Source organism: Anas acuta, chromosome 24 (genome assembly GCF_963932015.1).
Source record: "Anas acuta chromosome 24, bAnaAcu1.1, whole genome shotgun sequence".
NCBI lineage: Eukaryota > Metazoa > Chordata > Aves > Anseriformes > Anatidae > Anas > Anas acuta.
Genome location: NC_089002.1, coordinates 2,112,290 through 2,134,336, shown reverse-complemented (window position 1 = coordinate 2,134,336; position 22,047 = coordinate 2,112,290). Strand labels below are relative to the sequence as shown.

At 49.2% G+C, this 22,047-nt stretch overlaps 1 protein-coding gene across 1 annotated transcript; it reads left to right on the top strand.

Moving 5' to 3' along the window:
* The first annotated feature begins 3,695 nt into the window (after window positions 1-3,695).
* On the top strand, window positions 3,696-16,610 carry LEMD2 (LEM domain nuclear envelope protein 2). The gene is made up of 9 exons (XM_068659779.1): window positions 3,696-5,158; window positions 6,443-6,483; window positions 7,191-7,266; window positions 8,536-8,612; window positions 9,263-9,342; window positions 11,722-11,867; window positions 12,902-13,003; window positions 13,095-13,197; window positions 14,333-16,610. Exons 1-9 carry the CDS (start codon window positions 3,745-3,747, stop codon window positions 14,481-14,483), a joined length of 2,190 nt encoding a protein of 729 aa, XP_068515880.1. The 5' UTR covers window positions 3,696-3,744; the 3' UTR covers window positions 14,484-16,610.
* Window positions 16,611-22,047: the final 5,437 nt, after the last annotated feature.

Here is a 22,047-nt window from a genome sequence, read left to right as displayed (position 1 = left end):
AGTGAATAAGTGGCAAAAGTAAATAAGAAAGTGAACGTGAGCCTCTGGGATTTGCTTCCTGGACCATTTCCATGCAGATTGGCGCTGCAGAGACTTCTATAAGGAGATCCACAAACGAGCCTTTACTGGGATGTCTCCCTCTGCTCTTCCATTTTGACCCACACAAGCCACTGCTGGGCTGCAGCAGCAAGCTCTGCTTTCACCCCAGTTCTTGTTTGTGCTCTATTCCCAGTTGAGCAAGGTATAAATGAGCTGCGGGATGCATGGCAGTTTGTGACAATAACCATATGAACTCTCTCTCTTGTTCTGCAGCAATAACTTTACACCAAAGTGCAAGGGGGCCTTCAGCTTTCGGAATAAAATTCCCTCCAACTTGCAGGCTTGAGTAGTGGGAACAAAGCAGATATTCATCCCAACCACCCTCCCAAACATGACTCCTGCAGTCAGGGATGTATCTGGTTAAGAAGAAAAAGGGGTTCCAAATCTCGGGACACATCTGTATGCACAGTGCCCCCAGCAGGCTGCTTTGGCATGGCTCAGCCAGCAGCGCTGAAGTCCATGCCTGCAAGCAGGTAGGAAGATGTTGCTGCTCCAGAAACCAAACAAGTCCCATGGCAGGATGAACAGCTGGGGGAAGGGAGGCTGGAAAGGAGGAGAACGAGAGAAAAGGATGAAAGTGGCAGGCCCTTTCTAACCTAAGCTTGTCAGGCTGAGGACACGACATATGAGGAGGACAAGAAGTGGTGTTCTTGGGTCACACCTGTGCCGCGGCTGTGAGTGACAGGGTGTTAAATCGGCACAGTCGGCTCCCAAGTAAGATTTGACACTTCCCCTAGTGGCATATGCAGGACTGTCACCCAAATACCATGGGATAAGAGGTGGGGGTGGGATGGCAGTTTCTCTGGCAGCCCCTCTGTCAGGGGTGGGCAGTCATCTGCTGACGTGCTTTTTGGGATGCAGCACGCTCCCCTCTTCAGGCACCGTGTAAAGATGGTGCAGATCTATTTCTACCCCTCTGCTTTTACCGTTCCTGTCTTGGTGCTTCAGGAGGAGAAACAGACAGCATGGCACTCCTGCTCTTCCCATTCGATAGCTGAGTCACTGCCAGCTGGCCTAAGACAGCTTCTGGGCTAGCAGGACAGGTGGAGGGTGTCCCGTCCTCACTGTCCCATCTTCCCACAGCCAGCTCAGGATATTTAGAGCTAAGATATTCCCACTGTGGGCTGGGAACTGGCTTTCCTTAGCCAAGGATCTCTGAGCATCACAGCCCATCTGCAGCACTGGCAGGGCTGTGCTCGCCCCGGCAGCCTTTGCTGCTGCCCAGGGCTGTGTGGCTGATGGAGGGGCTGCACGAAACAGAGGGTCCACTGTCAACCTCACCAGCAGCACTGCTGGCAAGATAATGGGAACAAATAGGTGTTTGTCCCCTCTGTCATCTCTGAGAGGCTGTCTTCTCCTGCCACCATGGTGTTCAGGTACCTCCAGGGAAGGCAGTGATGTTCCCAGGAGCTGGCTTGCTAGGGAAGAAGGAAGAGGGGCAGTGGATTTCTCTCCACGAGGAGACATCTGTTTCTGCTGAGCATTGGTCCCGCCAACCTCCCTTCTGCAAAAGAATCACAACTTTTCCCCAGTCCTCCAACTCCCAAACACCACTTCCGTGTTCTCCACTCTGAAGGTCACACAATGCTGGGCCAACTGCTGCAACTTCCCTGACTTCCAGAAGCAAATGAAGATGAAGAGTGGTGCTCTTCTCTGCTCTGCTCCGCTCTCCTCAAGCAAGAGAAATTCACTTAATTCATGAGCTTGTGTGAGCTCATGCTTAGATACCGGCATGCATCTGCAAGTCTAGGCAGAGCTTCTCCAAACTGTCTGCAAGCTGTGAGCTTTCAGAAACTGTGTACTAAGAGCATATTCTAATTCTGTATTTACATTAGACACTACTCCAAATTATTAGCTGTCAGTTGTGCTTTCCACTTAGTGAGCAGGGGAGGCTCGGCTTCGCACATTCACACTTCCCATCGGAATGGAGTATGCTCTTTTAATGGGCTCCCTGGCCTCTACTAAGTGTATATTTGTTGTTGCTAACCAGATTAACAAATCTCAGTATCTTGTTGCTGCTTTCTCACATAAATCAAGAAGAGCAAGGCAAGCCTTGTCTGATGCCCTGAATTAGACGAAGGGCACGACAGCAAAGTGAGCATGAAAGGAGGGCGAGAGGAAGCTGAGAGCCTCGCTGACTTGCCTTGTATTTAAGGCATTCATTAAAATCAAAGATGCCCTCACTTGCTGGAATTGTACAAGATGCAACATCTAAGCTGAGGACACAGTGGAGGTTTCTGTGTCCTGCTGTACTCCATCCTCACAGAGGTGAGTGGCAGGCAGCCTTGCCAGGGCTCTTCCACAGCCCCTTCCCCGCAGGTCCCACTCCTGTGGCACTGTGATTCCACGGCTCCGGTATCATCCGTCGATCACAGAAACGACGATGCACAGACAGTCTGCAAGCATTCATCACCACTTTTTCATTATCTTTAATTAAATTCTGATATTAAGCCACAGTATTTCAGCCACTTTCATTACTTTCTTTACAGGCGGCAGCAGGAAAAAGCAATTACTGTACATCACTGCTGTGCCAAAATAAATTTTTGAGTTGACATTTGGTTTTGCCTTTTTAGGCTTCAAGTACGTAAGGAACCTCCTTCCCCGGCAAAAATCCCCAGGACCCAGATCCTGATCCTGCCCAAAGCGGTGGCAAAGTGCCAGCCCGCCTGGCAGGTGCCAGTTCAACGACTGTAACTTGGCAGAGAGGAAAGGGATGAGGAAAACATGTGTAGGGGGGTGGCAGGTGGCAGGGAAAGACACTTCTTACTCCATAAATGTCCCTAAAAGTGTCAAAAATTGGTATAGCTTGGTTGGAGCGAGGCGAGAGGAGCTCACCACCCCTACTCGCTCCAGTGCAGTGTGGCTCCCAGGGTGACGGGGCAGTGGCACTGGTCGGCTGGGAATGATAAGGCTGCTCTCATCTTGCTTTGTCCGTTCCTCCCCCTGTCCTCTCTCCTGGGGTGGGCAGCACCATTCCCGCCCTGAGAAGCACCTTCACTCGACCTGCACAATCTTCTACAAGAAGCACATCAAGGCCCTGGAGTGTGTCCAGAGCAGGGCTATGAGGCTGGTGAAGGGCCTGGGACACAAGTCCTGTGAGGAGTGGCTGAGGGCACTGGGGGTGTTTGGGCTGGGGAAGGGGAGGCTCAGGGCAGAGCTCATTGCTCTCTGCAGCTCCCTGAGAGGTGTGGGGAGCTGGGGGTCGGCCTCTGCCCGCAGATAACCAGGGCCAGGAGCAGAGGGAACGGCCTGGAGCTGTGCCAGGGGAGGTTGAGGTGGGCAATGAGGAGCCATTTCTGCTCAGCCAGAGCGGGCAGGCGTTGGGACGGGTTGCCCAGGGAGGTGGGGGAGTCCCCGTCCCTGGGGGGGCTCCAGGAGAGGTTGGGGCTGGTGCTTGGGGACACGGCTCAGTGGGGACAGTGGTGGCAGGGGATGGTTGGAGCAGATGATCTTGGAGGTCTCTTCCAACCCCAATAACTCTATTCATACGGCGCCGCCCCCGGGGCCGAGGGCCGCCGCCAGAGGCCCCCTCCCGCCCTTCCCAACATGGCCGCCCGGAGGGGGCCGCGAGCCCTCCCCAAGATGGCGGCTGCGCTTCCTCATCGGCCGAGTCCTTCCGGCGAGGCCCCGAGCCCGGCCGCGGCCATGGCGGAGCTGACGGACGCGGAGCTCCGCAAGGAGCTGGTGGCGCTCGGCTACCGGCCGGGGCCCATCACCGACACCACCCGCAAGGTCTACGTGAAGAAGCTGGGCTGCCTGAGAGCCGAGGTGGCGGCGGCGAAGCGCAGGGGCCGCGGAGCCCCGCCTAGCCCGGCCCGCAGCGCCGGCAGGCCGCAGCAGGCCTCGCCCTCCCGGCCTCGCCTCGGCTTCGGCCCCAGCGGCAGGGAGAAGGAGGAGGAGGAGGATGAGGAGGAGATGGAGGACGAGGAGATGGAGGAGGACGAGGAGGAGGAGAGGGGGCAGCCGCCAGTGTCCCGCTGGGAGGCCTCAGGGGAGGGCGGCAGGCTGGCCTGGGGGGGGGCCCGGTACAGCGGCAGGGCTGAGGGGGGCTCGGCCCGGGGGCTCGGCTCCGCTTCCCAGTGGTACGTGGACGAGGACAGGAGTGGGGGGCGCACGGCTCGGCCAGAGCCAGCCCTGGATGGGTTTGGGGGGCTGAGCCCCGCGTCGCCATGGGGCACGTCTGCAGAGAGAGGGGGGAGGCTGAGCGCGGGGTCATCGCTGGGCACCGATGGGTTTCGGGTTTCGGACTCCTCAGTGTTTGAGGGGAGCTCAGCAGAGAGAAGCAGGGGGCTCAGCGATGTGTCTAGGCCATCCCTGGATGGGTTTCGGGAGTCGAGCTCCTCATCCCAGTGGAGCACATCTGTGGAGAGGGGCGGGGGGCTCAGCGCCAGGGCTGGGCTGAGGACGGCCCTGGATGGGGCTGGGGGGCTGAGCTCCGAATCCTCCTGGGGCACATCCACAGGCAGAAGGGGGGGGGTGAGCTCCAAACCCCTTTCCAGCGATGGGAGCGGGTACCTGCCGTCTAGGAGCAGTTGGGGCTCGTCGCTAGGACGAAGTACAGGGCAGAGCTCCCCGTCTCTGTCAGAGACAGCAGGAGATAGGAAGGGTCTGTCCTCCTACAGCTGGTGGAAGCAGGAGAGCGAGGTAGCGCCCAGCACCCACTGGGGATCTGCAGCGGCACGTTCTGGCTTGAGCCACCAGTTTGGGAGAGGGGAAGAGGATTTGCTGTCCAGTGTTCGGAGGAAGGAGGACAGGGAGCCGAAGTCTGGCGGCTGGGCAGGAGGCCTGGCCCGGCGGCTCCCCTGGAGCTCTGCGAGCAACGCAGGGCTGGCCTCGGGCAGCCGCTGGGATGCATCAGCAGCAGGACAGGGAATAACGCCCCGCACGAAGCTGCTGCGGACAAACCCCAGGCAGCGGACGGAAGGAAAGGGCAAAGGCCTCGAGTACTACCTCTCCAAGTTCCTTTTCCTTGCCAGCTTCGTGCTGCTGATGATTTTTCTGGGCATCCTCATGGTGAAGATGATTGGGTCAGGCTGGCTTGACAAGGGAGAGGAGAACTGTACGTGCACTGTTTTAATCCAGTTTTTAAACTTTACCTTTCCTGATTTCCCTTTATTACTTCTATCACCGTCAGATTTATCATTATCAGTGCCATAACTTGACACCTCTATTTCTGTCCCTATTTCCCTTTCCCCTTGTCCTTGGGAAACCTTGTTAGTGTCATTGGAAGTCAGTCAAGTGTGTGCTTATTTTTCCCCGCTCAAATGAGTTTGGCCTTCAGTTTTTCAAAACCCCAGGTTTTATGGAGAGCAACGTTCCTGCTAGGAAGTATTTTATGACTGTCCATTGTGTCACATAATGCCCGTGTAACTGCCTGTGGCGTGTTTTAATGTTAGGCTCTGCAAAGCACTGACCACAGAGAAGTACGGAGTTGGAATTGGTACTTCTGCACCTCGAGTGTGGCAGAGCTTCAGTGGCATGTGACAACGGGCTTCCCCATTGCCTTGCTTACAGAGCAGAGTTCCCCAGCTAAAGCAAATTGAAATACTGACACTTTATGGCTTTGAACTGAACGAGGAGTTTTGGTTAGGAACTGAAACTTGGCGTACTGCTTGTAGATGTTTGTGCGCTTTGTGTGTGCTAGGATGTGTCCTGGTTCCTCAAAGCCAGAATAAAGCTAGCCAATGGCACTGAATTTCTGATGGGCCCTTTATGACATTGTTAGGTAATTTCTAAACCAGTGATACTTTAAAGCAAGAAGTCATACAGCACAGCTGAGCACTCTTTTAAGTACACAGGTAGTTAACAGTGCTAGAAGGGAGTGCACGACCAACCCATAGCCAGTCCATGTCCAATTGTCAGGGCAGGAGGCAGCTGTTAAACCAGAGGCCATAAGCTGCAGAACTAACAGCTCCGAGTGAAATACACCTGCTGCTTCTGCCTCGCAAAGTCTCAGTTTAAATCCTTGTTACTACCGTGATATTTCAGGTGACCATGGCATACAGCGGGTGGCATTACTAGATTGCAAAAGATCAGTGCAAGTTCTCATCTACTCGCATCTACTTAAACAGGAGCTGTTAAAACACCTGGGCCACAATTTTTACTTTGCAGATGAATGGGCTTCATCGTTTTCACCCTGATACAAAACCACTTCTATTTGTTTGCTTTCAGCACTGCCTACCAAAGCAGTGCTTTGAATGTGCAAGGTACTGTGCAAAGTAAATTAAGAACAGCAGAATCAGACTTGAAAGTAGAGCCTTTTTTAAAAGACATAATTGCTTTCTTGATCAAAGCTATTGTTTTGCAGCCAGCTAACTTTTCTTCCCCTTCTTCTCTCCCGTAGTTAATCTTTTGCATGTGGATTGTGACAAAAGAACAGATGATGTAAGCATATACTTATTTATCTTCAAGTATTGGGGATTGGGGATTCTCACAGAAGAGTAATTATTCTGGGAAGCTTCCACCGCTATCAGTATCACTATAAAATTATTAGTTCTATCTTTTGATTTCATGAGTTGGAATTAATGGGCCAGATTAAATTGGGATTGTGTATGAGACTCTGAAAGATAAAAAATTAAATTCCCGATTATGTGAATCAATTTCTTTAATAGTTGTAACAGAAGTGATATTGGTTTACAGACAAAGCCCTACCTGTGTTCAGCTTCAACAATGCAAGACTTAATCCAATTCCCTGAACTTCATTTCAATTTGTTTGTACAGCCTTATTTTTTTTTTTTAATCATAATGCGTTATTTTGAGAGAAAAAAAAATGTGTTGGATTCAGCATTATGGTTGGTCTCCTGTGGTGTTTGGGGCATGCAGAGTTGATCTGCGGTCTGTCTGAGGGGGTGTCTGTGGTGCAGCCTGGGCAACGAGCTGGGGGAGTCGGTGGCACTTGTACAGGATGTGCAAGCTCACTTTTGACTCAGAAACTGCAGCTCTTTGCTGTGGTCGTGCTTAATTTGAACTAGTGATGCAGAACTGAGCCAAACCCCACTGCTGGTATTTCATTTTGACGTTTTTTAGCTAGTCTGACTGCTGCCCTGTTGCTGCCAGTTTATTCATGTTTGTTACCTGTTTCTGACTTTCAGTTCTGTCAAGCCAAGCACAAGGACGTAATAATGAACATACTGCATGAGTTGTATAACTACTTGTCCATACAAGCCGGTGAGTTCCAATTGTCATTATAAAGCACTTGTGAACGTTCAACAAACTGCCTCTCCCAGCTGTCTGGACATTTTTAACCTTAGTTTGAAGAGAGGGGTTTGCAGAACAGTCAGTTCCACTTGAAGAGCTCTGAGAAAGTCAGGTAATAGAAAAATAGAAAAAGATGTGTTTATTTTTAATCTGAACAGTGCTTAGCTAATGCGCTTATATCACTGTGCTCTTGTGGAGCAAGTGTTCCTTGCACTTGATGTATTGGGAACTTGAGGTACAAATATTCAGCTTTATGGTTCTTTTCTACAAGTATCTTGAAATTGTCTTCAAGACACTCAGAGCCAATAAGTGTAAACTTACAGCGTGTTCCTACAAATGGAGTTGAAGCGACTTAAGAAATTTGCCAGTTCTCTGCTGAAGTGTGGTAGCTGACTATGGGAATGCTTCTGTGTTTTCTCGGCCTTGAGTAAGGCAGGTTCACTTGGCTGAGGAGCTAACCCCACGCAGTAGTTAGCCAGTCTCTACCATATATGCGCCAGTCCAATCCATTACTAGTATTTTGTGATGGAGAAGGCTGCTAGAAGTTCAGTGGACAAATAAAACCTTTTTGTTGGTGGTGGTTTTTAGATAATAGCGTTAATCAGCGATGGTGCATAAGTTCCATTTTCCAGATTTCAGACCTCAGCAGGGCTGAATCCTGTAAATAACTGGAGTTTCATAGAATTGCTAAAGCTTTTCAAACCAGACTTTGTATTGTGAAATGCCCACCAGTTTTACATAGTCTCTTAGCACATTTGTTTAGTCAGCTTTGTGAAGCACGATGTAGAAACCCAAGTTCCTGGCCAATATTCCTTTGCCTGTGTAGAAGGCAGAGCTGGGCTATAGGCTTCTTAGAAGCATTTTGTTGTTAATCTGGAACTTCAGCTTTGCAGTCTTTGGTGCTTGATGGAAAGAGCCCCTCTGCAGGGCTTTAGGTCAGAGAGGCAGTTACATGCTCCTCAAAGGGAAGAAATAGCATTTTTTCCCCTCGTTCTGTGCAGAGTAGTTCACACACTGAAACATGAGGTTTGATTGCCCCTTTCCAATGTATATGCAGTGGTTGAGGGTTTTATTAATAGTCATAATCTTATCTGCCTACCATATAAATCCCACCTTGTAATCATTTTGCCCAGAGCTATAGTTGAGTTTAAAGGGTAGCATTTATAGACAGTTCAGTGTGCTTCTGAAGTGTTCGAAGGCTTTTTAAAAAAAACATGATTTCTCTGACTTTTTTACCAGGTAATTTTGAATGCGGAAACCCTGAGAATCTAAAAAGCAAATGCATTTGGGTTAGTGAAGCAAGGGATCACGTGGTGGTGAGTAGGCTGTGAACAGCTATTGTTATAACGTAGTGCTTAGTCTCTTACAAGGCAATAAATAATAGATACTAAAGCAATTCACCATCTGTTTTACTTCCTCATCCTGTTTTGATTCTTTCCCATATCTCTAGTCTCCCCTTTGGCCAGTCCTGTTCTCAGCAGTTCGTTTGAAAATAATCTTCTCCTACATCTCTGATTCAGCCCCTGTAAATCTAACTTAATGGTTTGTTGTTTCGCCATAGTCATCAGTCTTGTGAAACCAGAAATTTCCCTGGATTGAGGGCTGGGCAGAAGAAAGATTTTTCTATACCCAAAAGTGTCAGAAGACAGACTGCTTTGATCTAGCATTCCATTTCTTTCATGGTAAACTGTCAGTAAGATTATGTTGTATTTAGTGGTTAGTCTTAACAGTCCGGGATAGTGTTATTTTACAGAGTGCTTCATGCATCATCTACCAGAGTCAGAAGATTTTAGTCCAGACCAAGCTTCAGATGTAGTTTTCTTTCCTTCGGTTTGCAGAATTATGATAAGAATTAACCTAGGGACAGACTGTATAGAATAAATTCTCCCCCTGCTGTAATAAAATAATGTTATTTGGTATTTTAAATGAATAAAAAACCAATCTTCTTATGGATTCTTCTGTGCAGAATATAACTGGTAGTTCCCCACAGAAGTTTGAGGCTGCCCTGCACTGGATACTGAACAGTAACAAGGATTTAGGAATATGGTAAGTGGAAGCCCACTGTTTCAAAATCATGTTTCTTGGTGTTGGCTGCTACGTAATTTGACATCCTGTGCGGTGTGCACAAAACGCTTTCATTCCTCATTAGATTTCCAAAGATAATCTGAGATTGGCTTTGTCAGTGTTTGGTAGGCAAGATTCCAAATAAAACGTACGGTCCTGCTGCAGAGATTGGCAACTGCAGACATTCCTTCTGAGCGTGTTTCCCAGCCTGTGCACTGGGGGACATTGCGTTCATGAACACACTGTTTCACAGATGAAGTAGAAATCTGAGGTCATGGCTGCTTGTGGCTCTCAACTGCTACGTTGTGCTTACTGCAGGGTTTAGAAGTAATGGTCCTGGTGTCTTGCTCACAGCCTTTTGACTACAGTACTCATGTTAAACATGCCCATGTACCCACTTTTTGCCCAAATAATGCATTCCTTCAGTATTCTTACTGTAGTCAGAGCTTCAGTATTGTGTGGAACTGCATCCTTTGACCAGAGGGATCGGGTTATATAGGTCAGTGAAACGTTCTCTTCAGTAGGTAACAGCCCACATGCTTTGGGATCCTTTGGAGCAAGTTCTTGTGAGGAAGAGAGGAAATAGATTGTTGAATGGTTGGTATCTTTTCTTTAGTGTCAGTTGTCTTTCTGGCAGAACACACAGTACATGTTAAAAGGAACAAACTGGGACTATGTAGGGGTTGGTCAGTCACCAGTGGGGCTTTATTCTTTTGGGTTTCTTGGCTACCACCCACTTCAGTACATGAGAAATGGCAGAAATACTAGTTTCTTCAGGTAAAAAACCACAATGTTCAGGCCCTAATTTAATGAAAGACTGTTATCCAGAGTCCACAGACATTATTATCTGCCTCTGGGAAGTGTGGGCTGCCTCCACTGTATGTTACCTCTGAGGTTGAACATTTGTTTGCATTTTAATATTGCTGAATGTATCTCTGATTAAATGAATTGTAGTATTACAGTAGTAATGCTAGAGCTTATGGGCATAGCTTGTATGAATTGCCACTGCTTTATTTTTTTCCCTAAAAAAATTTCGGTGGCTGCTGCTGTGATTTAATGATCAGACAGTGTCTACTACTTTGATTCCTGGTGCGTGGCAAATTCCCAGGACAGGATATTGCTTTCCTGGTGGCAGGCTCGGATTTGTGGGCGGGCTGGGATCCAGAGTTTTCAAATTTATATTTTCGTACGGGAGCAGTGCTCGTGTCAGGAGCCTTGTGGTACAATATATTTCCATTTTTTTATTTTCATAATTAGCAATTTTGCAGGCTGTTCGCCAAATGGATCCACTTTCATGAAGTCTGCGTAGCGTGCAGAACGAGTGTTCAGCATGCTTAAAAACCTGCGGGTGGCATTTTTAGCAAACGCTACGTGAGGTTATTTTTCTAGGTGCTAGTCTGAGAGGCAGAACTGAAAATGAGCTCTGCACTCGGTGATTCTCCTGCATATTTTAAATATTTTCATGGAATTTGGATTGTAAATAAGACAAGGGGTGGGAAACAACTGTGCGTCTCCAGCTACTGTAGAATCCAGTAACCAAATACAAGCTGTCAGCAGTTTGTGAGCTGTGCGCTAGTAAATTGAGAAAATGTCTTTGTCTAATAGGTTATTCATTGCAAACCTAGAATGAATTAGTAGCTTAAAAAAATGAAATCCCCTTTAGTCTAATTCCTCTGAATCTGATGGCTCTCACTTGGTTTGCTTGATGCCTGTTGGCTTAGAGTATCTAATAAGGAAACCACATCAGTGTAGATCTATATATAAAGAAGGGAGTTAAAAGCATATCGGCTAGCGCAGCAGGTGTGGACGAGTGATTTTGCAGGAGGATGTGTTATCGATTTTGCCGTGAATGCTTTCTGAGGGTGTGTCTGTTTCTCACTGCAGATACAGTTGATGTGTTGTCACTTTTCTAGCTAAACTGTTTATGCTCATCTGTACTGAGGAAAACAGCGCAACCTCCATGGACATTTGCAGTCTCCCTCAACTGCTCTCTCTGCAATTGCTGATGAGTGACTCAGTAAACATTTCCATTTCTCTGTGCTGGGAGGTGGGAATCCAATTTAAAGTTTAATCTTCTACACGCTGAGAGGTGCTGTCAAAGAGTCTGCAGAGGGAGACTTCAGTTTACCAGTGGGAGTTCCAGCCCTGCTGCCTTTTCTAAAGCCATATCCATTCCTTGCTAAGCAGCCAGTCCCAAAATGTTCTGGAAAAGAGAAGTTGCAAGGATGTTGGTGTATTTTCTTTGTGGTGTATAGAACGAGTTACTGCATCTGCAGTCTGTTTGTTCTCCCTCTCTTGATTAAAGACTGCAGTTGGAGTGTGTTCTCTCTTCACTGAAGATTTTCTGCCTCTTCCCATCAGGTTGAGAGGCACAGACCTTTCTGAACCAGTTACCAAGGCGGAGCAAGTGGTCTGTCTCGAATCTGCCCATCCTCAGATGGGTCTCGGCTGCCGTTTCCGTCGGGCAGTGGTCACTGCCATCATGAACCTTTTCCTGTTTTTCTGGAGTAAGTTGTCAGTGTTTCTAATCAGCTTTTCCCCTTGCTGGCTGTAGAGATGAACACGCATGTGCTCACACATTTTTCCAGCTGTATGAAATTACTAACAGAGGTGAAATAAATCTGCTGATGAGTTAATTTCTAATTAACCTTTGTTCTGGCAATAGAGAGAGACCTGTAGACCTGCTCTTGTGCTGTGAGTACTTAACACTTACTTTAAATCAGCAAGCTGATTAGCTCTCTGAGTATTCCTCAAGTACCCATTACTGTGGTCTGCAAAATAAGGACGTTAACCTACCTGAAAGGTTCATTTTTTCTTTTTCTTTGTGCACAAGGCTACAAAGTCTTCTGGACTCTTTAGTAATGACTTGTAGCATTCCAGTGTTACAGGTTTTATTGGAATAGTCTGTCATGCCCCAGCCGAGACAGAAGTCTTTCTGAGCAAGGTGATAACGAGAGATGAGTGTTGAATAGTTGATAATCTAGCCAGACAAGGTGGGGGTGAAAGGGGATAGTTATGTTTATTGTAGAGACTGAGATTCTAAAGTTAGCTCATGTTGTAACAGGGACATTTGTCAATGCTAAACCTTCACTATAGATCTGAATTTCAGGCTGGCGCTGGAGCCCCAGGCTTTATCTCCTTATCAAGGAGCTATCTTCAGAGCAGTGGAGCTTGACAGTCTTCCTAAGTGATTATTGTGGGGGAGGCCTCTAGCAAGGAGAGAGCTCTGGGATTTAGACAATTACAGCCCTGTGGTCCTGCTGAGGTTTCTAGTAGGGGAGAAAAAGTCTGTGATGAGGCCTTCTGACCACCTCCCACATGCACGCATGTTCTGCTGCTGCAGATGTTGTCAGTACCAACAGTTTTGTGGGGTGCAGCTGCCGTGGTGAACAGAATGAAATGCTTGGATTCAGTTCCAAGCAGGCCTGAGTAGCTGGCAGGAAGAATGCTGCTTCCAGGGAGGTGTCAAAAATAAAACTGCTAGCATTGGGCAAGTACACAGATGTCAGTATTGAATTCTATTTCTTTTCTATTTTTCTAGGTCTGGTAACTCTTTGGGGGATCCTGATCTTCCTTAGGTACCGCTGGCGGAAGATGGAGGAAGAGGAGCAAGCCATGTATGAGATGGTGAAGAAGATCATAGGTAGAATCCAGTAGCTTTCTAAACCCAGGTAGCACTGTTCTCCTCTCTGCAGCGTTGAGGTCTCTCACTGTTTTGTCCTCCTGCCTTCTAGCTGTTGTCCAGGACCATTACAAGGAATGGGAACGTAACTTGGAGCGTTACCCCTATGTCGGCATCCTCCACGTTCGGGACAGCCTCATCCCTCCTCAGAGCAGGTGAGCTGAACTTTGTTCTTTAAGGAGCGTTGTCAGCACTATGTTATTCACCTCAGCTCAAAACTACAGTTACTGGCTAAGAGACAGTGAGCAGACAATTGCTGGGAAGCTGGACTGCAAGAAATCTGTCTGGCCTTTCACTTCATAAAGGATTTTGACATAACTCAGGCTATGTCTCAACCTGCTGCAGATTAATATGACAGTCCAGAGGCTGATATTTTGTGCAGTCACACAGTTTTATTGTTGTTCTGTTACACAGTAAGTGGATTTTGCTTTTTCTGGGCAGGGTGCATCTTATTTTCTCTCCTTCATCCGATCTGTGCTAGGGTGCTCTCCTTTTTCTGAGCTGTTGTATCTTGTTCTCCAGAAGGTGCTGCACTTCTTAGGGCAAACCTTTACATGAATTGAATAGGGTATTGGGAGGCTCTTCTGAAGTGGTTGGTTTTGATGGTGGTTTTGATAGGTGGTTTTGATGCCTTTTTGAAAAGGAAGCGTGGTCAAGGTGGTGGTGAGGCCAAAGGGCTGCAGCCTGGGTCTTGGTGGTTTACATGCCACTTATTTCATCTTTGCAGGATTTTTTTTTTTTTTCCTTCTGGTTAAATGGTGCTGCTTTGTTTGCCTGGCAGCACAGAATGCTGTGCGCTGCAGTCTTAAATGCTCTCCCTCTGTATTAGTCACAATACAACCAGTAGGAAAAGGAGTTATTTCAGCTGGTTTTAATTGATCTCTGTGTATGTGGTGCCCAGAATTACTAGAAAACTGATTCGAAACTGAGGTGAACTCCAATTTGCTCTCCTTGGTCTGAGAGATCTCTGCAGGGGAGAGATCAAGGGGGTGGCGGCAGCTTGCAGATCGAGTGCCTCTGCAACGTGAAGCGGGCTGGAAATCCAGGGCAGTCATCAATTGCTTGTGCTGCCAGAGGGTCTCATCTTCCCCACTGGCAGGACTCGTGTGTTCATGTCCTGAGCTGAAATCACCTCTAAACTAGAATTCTGGTTTAATCTCCTTTGCTGTCCGCAAAGGGAACAGGAGGAAGCCAGCCCTAGCTTGATCAGCAGCCACAATGGCTGTGAGCAGGAAAGCACAATAAGGATACAATTCTTATTTATTTTCTTTTTGTCGCTGTTTCTTGCAGAAAAAAAATGAAGCGGGTCTGGAACAGAGCTGTGGAGTTTCTGGCTTCAAATGAGTCACGGATTCAGACAGAGTCACACAGGGTAGCAGGAGAGGATATGCTAGTATGGAGATGGACTCAGCCTTCGTACGTCTCAGATTCAGAACACTAAAGAGGAGCAGAAGTTGAGCAACTGTTGATATGTTCCTCTGCAAGGGGGCAGTCCCTTCTCTGGTGGTGGGAAAGAGCAGGTCACGGTCCTACTCTCCTTGGGTTGGGGATTGCACGTATCTGTTTGCTCTTCTTTCTGAAAATCTTCACACACAAAAATTCAGGGCAATAATGTTGGCTCGGAAAGAATATGGGCTTGAGCTGGTGGGAAGCTAGAATCACACCAAAGCCTTCCAGCAGATATCTGGCTTCTGTAGGCAAGCATGCCTAAAACAACTTTTTAAAAAGAACAAATTTTTATACTTGATATCAAGAGACTTAGGATCTCTCTGACAATGGTTAGGTTTTTAAAATTTGACCTCAATTCTGCAAAAGCCAATTGGTGGCAACATCCATCAAGGAATGTGTTTAAAGGAGATTAACATTTCCCATGGAAACATTAGGGTGGCAGTAAAGATACATTTTGTTAGAATTTGATTTTATCAGTACAAAGGTAGTGATGAAAGCACTTGCTGCTTCCTTAAAGGGAGAATGTTTGTGTCCGCTTCACCCTTCAAAAATGGGGAAAATGAGTAATAAAAAAAATCAGGTGGAGGTCGTCGTAGAGGGAGGGCAGTTTGATGTGCCTTGATGGTTTGGGCTGGGCTGGGGAGGGAGGGATGGAGGAGCATTTGTGATCCTGCTTCACTTTTTAAGTCTGCAATCTCTGTGCTTTATGTTTTCTGGGGGGTGGGGGGAATTTGGGTGGAAAGCAAAGAATATAGGAAGTATCAGAAAGCGCTTTCTTGTGGCTACAGCCAAAGGGACTGCTTTGTGGGCTATTGAAGAGCAGCTTTGGAAAGTTTATTAGGGCTGAATGTACATGTTTATCCTGGGCAGCTGCAATGTGTGTGCTGTGTGTCAGAGCAGAGCTATTACAATGCTTGGAGTGTCAGTGCAGGGGTTGCCAAGTCAATGTTCCTGCAGCCTCGCGACCGGTACAAGGAGCAGCGATCAATCCTCTGTGCATGCTGCAGGCATTGTCTTTTGTATCTGCCATAATTTAATTACTTAAGTTTGGTTTTATATCCAGCAAAGGACTGTTTTTTGTTTTTGTTTTTGTTTTTTGTTTTTTTTTTTTTTTTTGTGTGTGTGTGTGTGTTTATATTTTTTTTTCTTCCAAAGAAAACAGCTCCAGTGCGTGGCAGCTTAGACTGGGCAGAGATACTGTTAATCTACTTTTCCCAGTGCTATAAAACTGCTGTCCAGGTCACCACTGAGACAGCAGGGACCAAATTCATTTCTGGCATAAGCTGGTAAAACCTGCAGAGAGAAGCCAGCAGATATTTGAACCCATGTAACCAGCAGATGTTTTTAATCTTACCATTCTGGGTACCATGTGAATGTTTGCGTTCATCTCTGATGCTGGATGGGTGGAGAGCTTCCTCTCCATGCTCTGGGCTGGCAGGTAAGCTTAGGATGGCTGTCAGAGCTCTCCTGCCTGGTTTACAGGTTGGGGATGCCACGTGGAAGGTTGGTTCCTCGTGCCAGTCCCTGCTCACCTCCCTGTATGAAGTCTGCACCTCTTCCCCCCGCTGCTGGTTTTGGTGGGGTGTTGCACTGTGCATCCTGCAGGCTGCAGCGGAAGGAAGGCAGAGACTCCTTGCATGCCTCCTGCTAGACATCAGCCAAAATGGGTGGAGAGAGGAACAAAACACAGGAGGTCTTGTGCATTACATGGGAGGTGTCCTGAACGGAGTTGGTTCTTATCCCTGTATTTCGGTTTCGGTTGCAAAGGTAGGGTGTTTGACCAAAAGAGGAGAATCAACAGCTGTCTTCAAGGCATTAACCACTAAACAGGGAATAAAGCGAAGGCAGCCTTGATTCTTCTGAAATGTTGTAACGAGATCTTCACTGCTGTCGTCTTTGCAAACACCAGTGCCTACATTCTTAAGCCTTTTTTAATGTTTGCAGGTTTTGGGTTAACTTTTTTTAACCGTCCAAACCCAGAGTGAAAGGTCAAGCATTGCAGTCATGTTTTTGTATTACAATTGTTTTTGTAGAATAAATTTAACTGGCTTGGTGCTGTTTATTACACGTTCAATTTAGCTTTGTAAGCCAATATATAAAATAAATTTATTACAAATGATTTGTTACCTTTATTTTTTTTTCTGAGGAGTCACAGGTTGTTCCAAATGCTTCTGCTCATGTAGATCAAGTAGTTCCTGCTCTGGAGAGCTGACAGTTTCTAAGTATAACACTGAAGATGGTATGGGGATTGCGTGACAGCCTAATGAGACAATGTGGATCCTTGTGACGCTCGGTGATCTCAGCGCAATAGCCCAGGAGTATCAAATGTTTGGTTGCAAATTAAATCCGTGTTTTGGGAATAGTTGGCATTAAGTAGAGGTGAGGATGAAAGGCAGTTGTCTTGTTTAGTTGCGTTTTGAAGGGAGTGACAGCTTTGGGTGTTGTGGAATCGTAAATATTAATTCAGCTTAATCACTATTCCTGCGGCCCGCTGTAAAGCATTTACTCAAAACGGGGAATGGGACGGAACAGCAAGTCTGCGGTGGCTGAGGGTGCCTCGAGTTTCTTACATTTTGCCATTATTCTCTCAAAGGCAGATCCCTCGAGTAGTGGGTGTGACAACAGCTTCTGCACCACGTCTTGATTCTTCTCCAAGCTGCTGCCGATTCCATGTGCTGGGACCTCCTTAGGCCGTGGTTAGCTTGCCTTTTTTGGGGGACATGGTGTGAAATGCCAGGTGACGACGGTGCAGGAAGACTTGGGAGGTGGTGAGGGCGTGGGGTACAGCACTGGAGTGGGACAACGTCCCTGCCCTTGCTCCTGGGCTGTTGTCTGTCACCAGGCACCACTCTTCCTCCTGGTGTCCCATGGGTTAATGCTCTCTGAGCAAGTCTATTGCAAGGCACTATAAAAAGGAGGCTATTTATATCAAGAATGAAGGCAAAAAGTCATTTTAGACTATTTACCAGATACCCGAGGTTTCCAAGGTTGCAAAGTGAGTAGAAGACACCCAGGCAAATCTTGTATGAATGCTGGCAAGTCCTTGGGAAGTTGTCCTTGGGATCTGTTTGCCTGAGCGTTTTCAATTCCCGTCTCACCTGAGTGTCAGTGACTCAGAGCGTGTACACCACGAGCTTTAACTTCTCCGGAGTCTACTCGTGAGACGGCGACAGTAGTCCGTGAGTCATCGTTGTGTAACTTCAGTGGACGGGGTTGACTCACTGGTGTTTGGTTAGAGCAATATTTAATTGCTCTCATAATGTAGGTCTGGATTATAAAGGGGCAGATTTCCACCAGCAGGAGAGGTGACCGGATCTGTGGCTGCTGTGGAAGTCGATGGGAGCCTCCTCTCTGGAGCTGGGTTGTTGCTAAGGTATGGGAACAAAAGGGAATGTGAGGCTAAATCTCTCCTCTGAACCTGCATTCCTGTTTAGATGCTTTCACCCAGTCTACGTTGCTAAGTTACAGCTGCAATGTATTCAAGGTTAGGAAAGAGTCCTCAGTTTGGTGTAATTACATGTGCCAGAGGATGTTTGCTTTGAACCAAGTTGCCAGGATGTTTTCCGTGATAGTCTTCCCCCTTTCGTTTGCAATTTTGAGAGCACAGAAGACCGGTTTGATGCTCTTGCTGCCATGCTCCTGCGTGTTCTGTACAGGCTGCATTGATGGTTTCTACGGTACTAGCAGCTTTCCCAGAATCCCAGCTCCATTCAGAGAAGAGGGAGCTCATCTCCCTTCCCTGCTCATTGCTCTGCTAACGCCGTGCATTCACCCAACCTGCGCTGCTCACATCCCCCTCCCACTTTCTTGCAAAGTATTAAGTTTCTATAAATAAACTCTCAAACAGTGGGCTGATAAAGCCATCGCATCCCCTCACTGTCAGAAAGGAAAATATGTACCAACAAGGAATCTAAAATAAAATTTGCCCTTTATCTTTTCATTTCCTGCTTCCATTTAAAGCCTTTCACATTAAATGTTTTGTCTCCTGCTGACATGACAGCTGATGCTGTGCCTTATTTATGGGACGCGGAGTCGGGGCACCATGCCAGTTCTCCTGGAAAGATCAACGTGAACCAGAGAAGAAAAAAGCACAGACAGGGAGCCCTGCCCAAGGTGCCTCCTGCCAGCACTGCCCTGTCTCCCCACTGCCTTCTCCAGGATTTCCAATGTGATTTTGTTCAACCTTTAAAGCAAGGGCCCTTGAACTTGGGACAGGTGCCTCCAGGTAGGTGTTTCCAAAGGCTTCTGGATACGTTAACCCACCGAATCTCCCTGTAAGGTGCAGTCAGACAGAGCCAGGTCTCTGCCCTGCCTGGCCACCGCCGTCAGTTGGCAAGGACAGGAGTTATTTTTGTGTGAGCACTTCTGCACTAGGGGAGGCTGGTAAGGTCTGACCCAAAGCCCACGGGTGTCTTTGAGTTGGGTCTCCAAGGTGAGACCCCAAAACGTTGTGGAAGCCTTGTTTGACTCCCAGCCAGTCCACGGGGCTGGATTTTTGCACCCTGGTAGCCCCTGGGCTCCTCCATCCCTTACTCCGGGCAGAACAGCAGCTCCTGAGGGCAGGAGCCTCCAAGCCCTGCCCTCTGATGGAGGAAAGCACCTGCCCTGTTTTTGTTGACAGAGACTTCCCTTAGGGCTGGGTTCAGGCTGTTTACTTCTCCACTCCAAAACATCTCCCTGTGTCCAAACAGCAACAGCAGAGGAAAACACGCTGAGGGTGGCCAGGAGCTGCTGGCCACCAGTTGCGAGCAAGGCTCGCAGGGTTCAGCCGAGCAGCTTGCACGTAAAACAGCTCAAAAACGGTTCAGGGGGGTTTCCCACACCCTGTGCTCCCCCTGGAGCTCCTGGTTTGCTCAAAGAGGTGGCGCCAGCAGCCAGGGCACCACGAGGAGGGTTCCTGCATTTGCCAGCCAGCAGCTGAGGCTCCAGCAAAGTCCTGGCCAAGCCGTGTCAGGATGAGGCCTGGCTTTGGTGCCGAGGGTACCAAGAACCCAGGGATCCTGAGCCTCCCGTGCTGGTTTGCTTGAGGTTTGGCCTCCCCTAATAACGGCATTCCCTCCCTGTCCCAGTCCCTGCCCGAGCTGGCAGTGGGTTGGATTCGGGACCAACGTCTCCATCAGACGGAGGCTGCAGCCTTCAAGCTGGCCAAGGGTAATAATATCTCCGTGCCCGTAATTAGTTCCTAATTAGCATAGTTTTAATATGAGACGGGCTCGCTCTCCCCTTAGAGCGCTCTGCTTTTTACAAGAGGCTGAGTAATTGCCTCTGCGGCTCTGCGGCCGCCTGGCAGCGGCAATCAGCCTGGCTGCTGGCGGGGGCAGCGCGCGGGGGGCCGCGGCCCCGAGCCGCTCGCGGGCTCCAGCTCGGCATCCTCCGTGCGCTTGTTTTTACCAGAGCAAGAGCTGCCGAGGTCTTGTCTCCCGGCCCAGCGGTGCGCCTGACATAAAAATGAGATTGAAGCAATTAACGCAGGCATTAAAAATGCATATGATAGCAGGGCGGGCTTCTGCGAGGGGGAAAGGGGCTGCTGGAGACGTGCTGGGTGCTGCAGGGCAATTTGGGGTGCTCGGTCCTGCCTCTCGCTGAGCTGGGGAGCGTTGCCCAGGGGTCTCCCCTCCTCCTGCTGGCTTAATAATGATCAGATTTAAAACCGCACGCGAGGTCGCATCCTTCAACAGGGCTGCGGCTGGAGGGATGCTCCAGAGCCGAGCCCATGGGCAGCGTGTCCCCAAATTTGTGTAGGGACCATGGGGCTCCTTGGGAGCCTCCTGGCGCTGATGCTGCTGGATGATCGTCGTGTTTCAGTCCCTACTCCCTGATTTATCGGGTGCTGCTGAGATGCCTCCTGGTTTCCTTACAGATGGTGTCTTGTGAAGGTCTCTCAGAGGCTGTGGCCCCCCCATCCAGCGAGCTGGGGGGGAGCTGCTTTCTCCCAGCGTGGTGGGCCTCTATTAATATAGAGTGTAGGGGAGGGGGAGACCAACCTCTATCTCTCCGTGGGCACAAGGGCTGTCACGGTGCAGGTGAAGCTGAGCAGAGCTGAAGCACGGCTGGGGGAAGCCTCAGAGACCCCTGGGCAGTAGGGGCATAGGCAGCCAGGTACGGGGCTGCACAAGCACCTGGCAAAAAGTTCTTGAACCTTTTGTGGTGAGAGCACAGAGGGGGTAAAAAAAAAAAAAAAAGCCTGTTGGCAGGGATGCACCACTGGCTGGATTCACAGAGTGCCTGCACAGGTTTTTTTCCTGCCGAAATCAAGCTTTTTTTTATTTTCTTTGGATTTTTTCTCTTTGTTTTAAGGCACTTTCCCGAGCTAATACAGCAGCATAAAGCAGAGTGAAGTCAGGACTCAGGCAGCAGGGAATCAGGGGCTGTGTTTTATCCTCGCCTTTAATCTCAGCCTCTGCCCCCAACTGTCAGTTCGATCCCTCTGGCCTCCGTGATCCTGTTTTCTCCCCCCCAGTTAGCGAGCGTTACCGCATCCATCGATCATTAGCTCAGCAGCAAGATTTCCTTCCCCACCTCCCATCACCTTGCTGCACCCCCCCCCCTCCCCCCCCCCCAGCTGCCCTCCCCACCGCAGCCCCGCTTGTTGGCAGGGATTTGCTGGTGCCCCCCCTTTATTTTATCCCTGGGACAGGAGGGGGACGAGCATGGGCACCTCCTCGTCCTGCGGGATGCCCGACCTGCCTGTGCTGTGCGTCCCCCAAAAATACCAAAGGGGTCTCGCTGGGACACGCCGGGCTGGCAGCAGCAGGCGTAGGAGGCAGGGTGCCCGCAGGGGGGTGTTTGTGTTCCCAGGGGTGCTGGGGAGCCGGGGGGCACGCGCTGTCCTTGCGGCGCTGGCAGGAAACTCTCCGGGACTTTTCCACTCCCCCGCCGGTCCCAGCGTGCCGGGTGTCGATTTTCCCTGCACGAGGCCGTTGGCAGGATCAGGGCCGGGCGTCAGCGGGCTCCGCACCCCCATTCCTGCTTCAGCCCTCACCTGCTGCACGGATTCGGGCACAGCCTGGTCTCACCCCCCCCTCCTCCCCTTTCCAAAAATACCTTTCCTTTTCCCAGGCCTGTTAGCTCATCGGTTCAGTCTATCCCAAGCATCCCAGCTCCTTCCGTTGCCTCCCTACCGTAATACCAGCCCCTTTGCCCCATCTTTCCCCGCGCCGTCCCGATGTATTTCCCATAGCAAACAGCCGGAGAATTTGCTTGCTGAAGCCCCCGGCTCAGCGCCAGCCCCTGCCCTCTCCCTGCAGGGTGCAGCTGGGCCCCAGCCTGCTGCTGAAGGGCGAGAAGCAGCAGCACCACAAGGCTGGGGGAGCTTTGCACGCACTGAAATAAAGCAACAATCGTTTGGTTTCCTGCAGAGCTGGTTGCAGGACAGCTGGAGCATGGCCACGGTTTCTGGAAAACCTCGCACGTGGTGGGGGTGCTGCACCCACCAGCCCCCTTTCCCCCAAGCCTTAACCCTCGCGCACACAGCTTTGTTTTCCTGTAACACCCCAGGCTGTTTTCTTCCCCTTTAAACCTCAGCTGTCAGCTGGACATACCAGGAACTTGCCAGA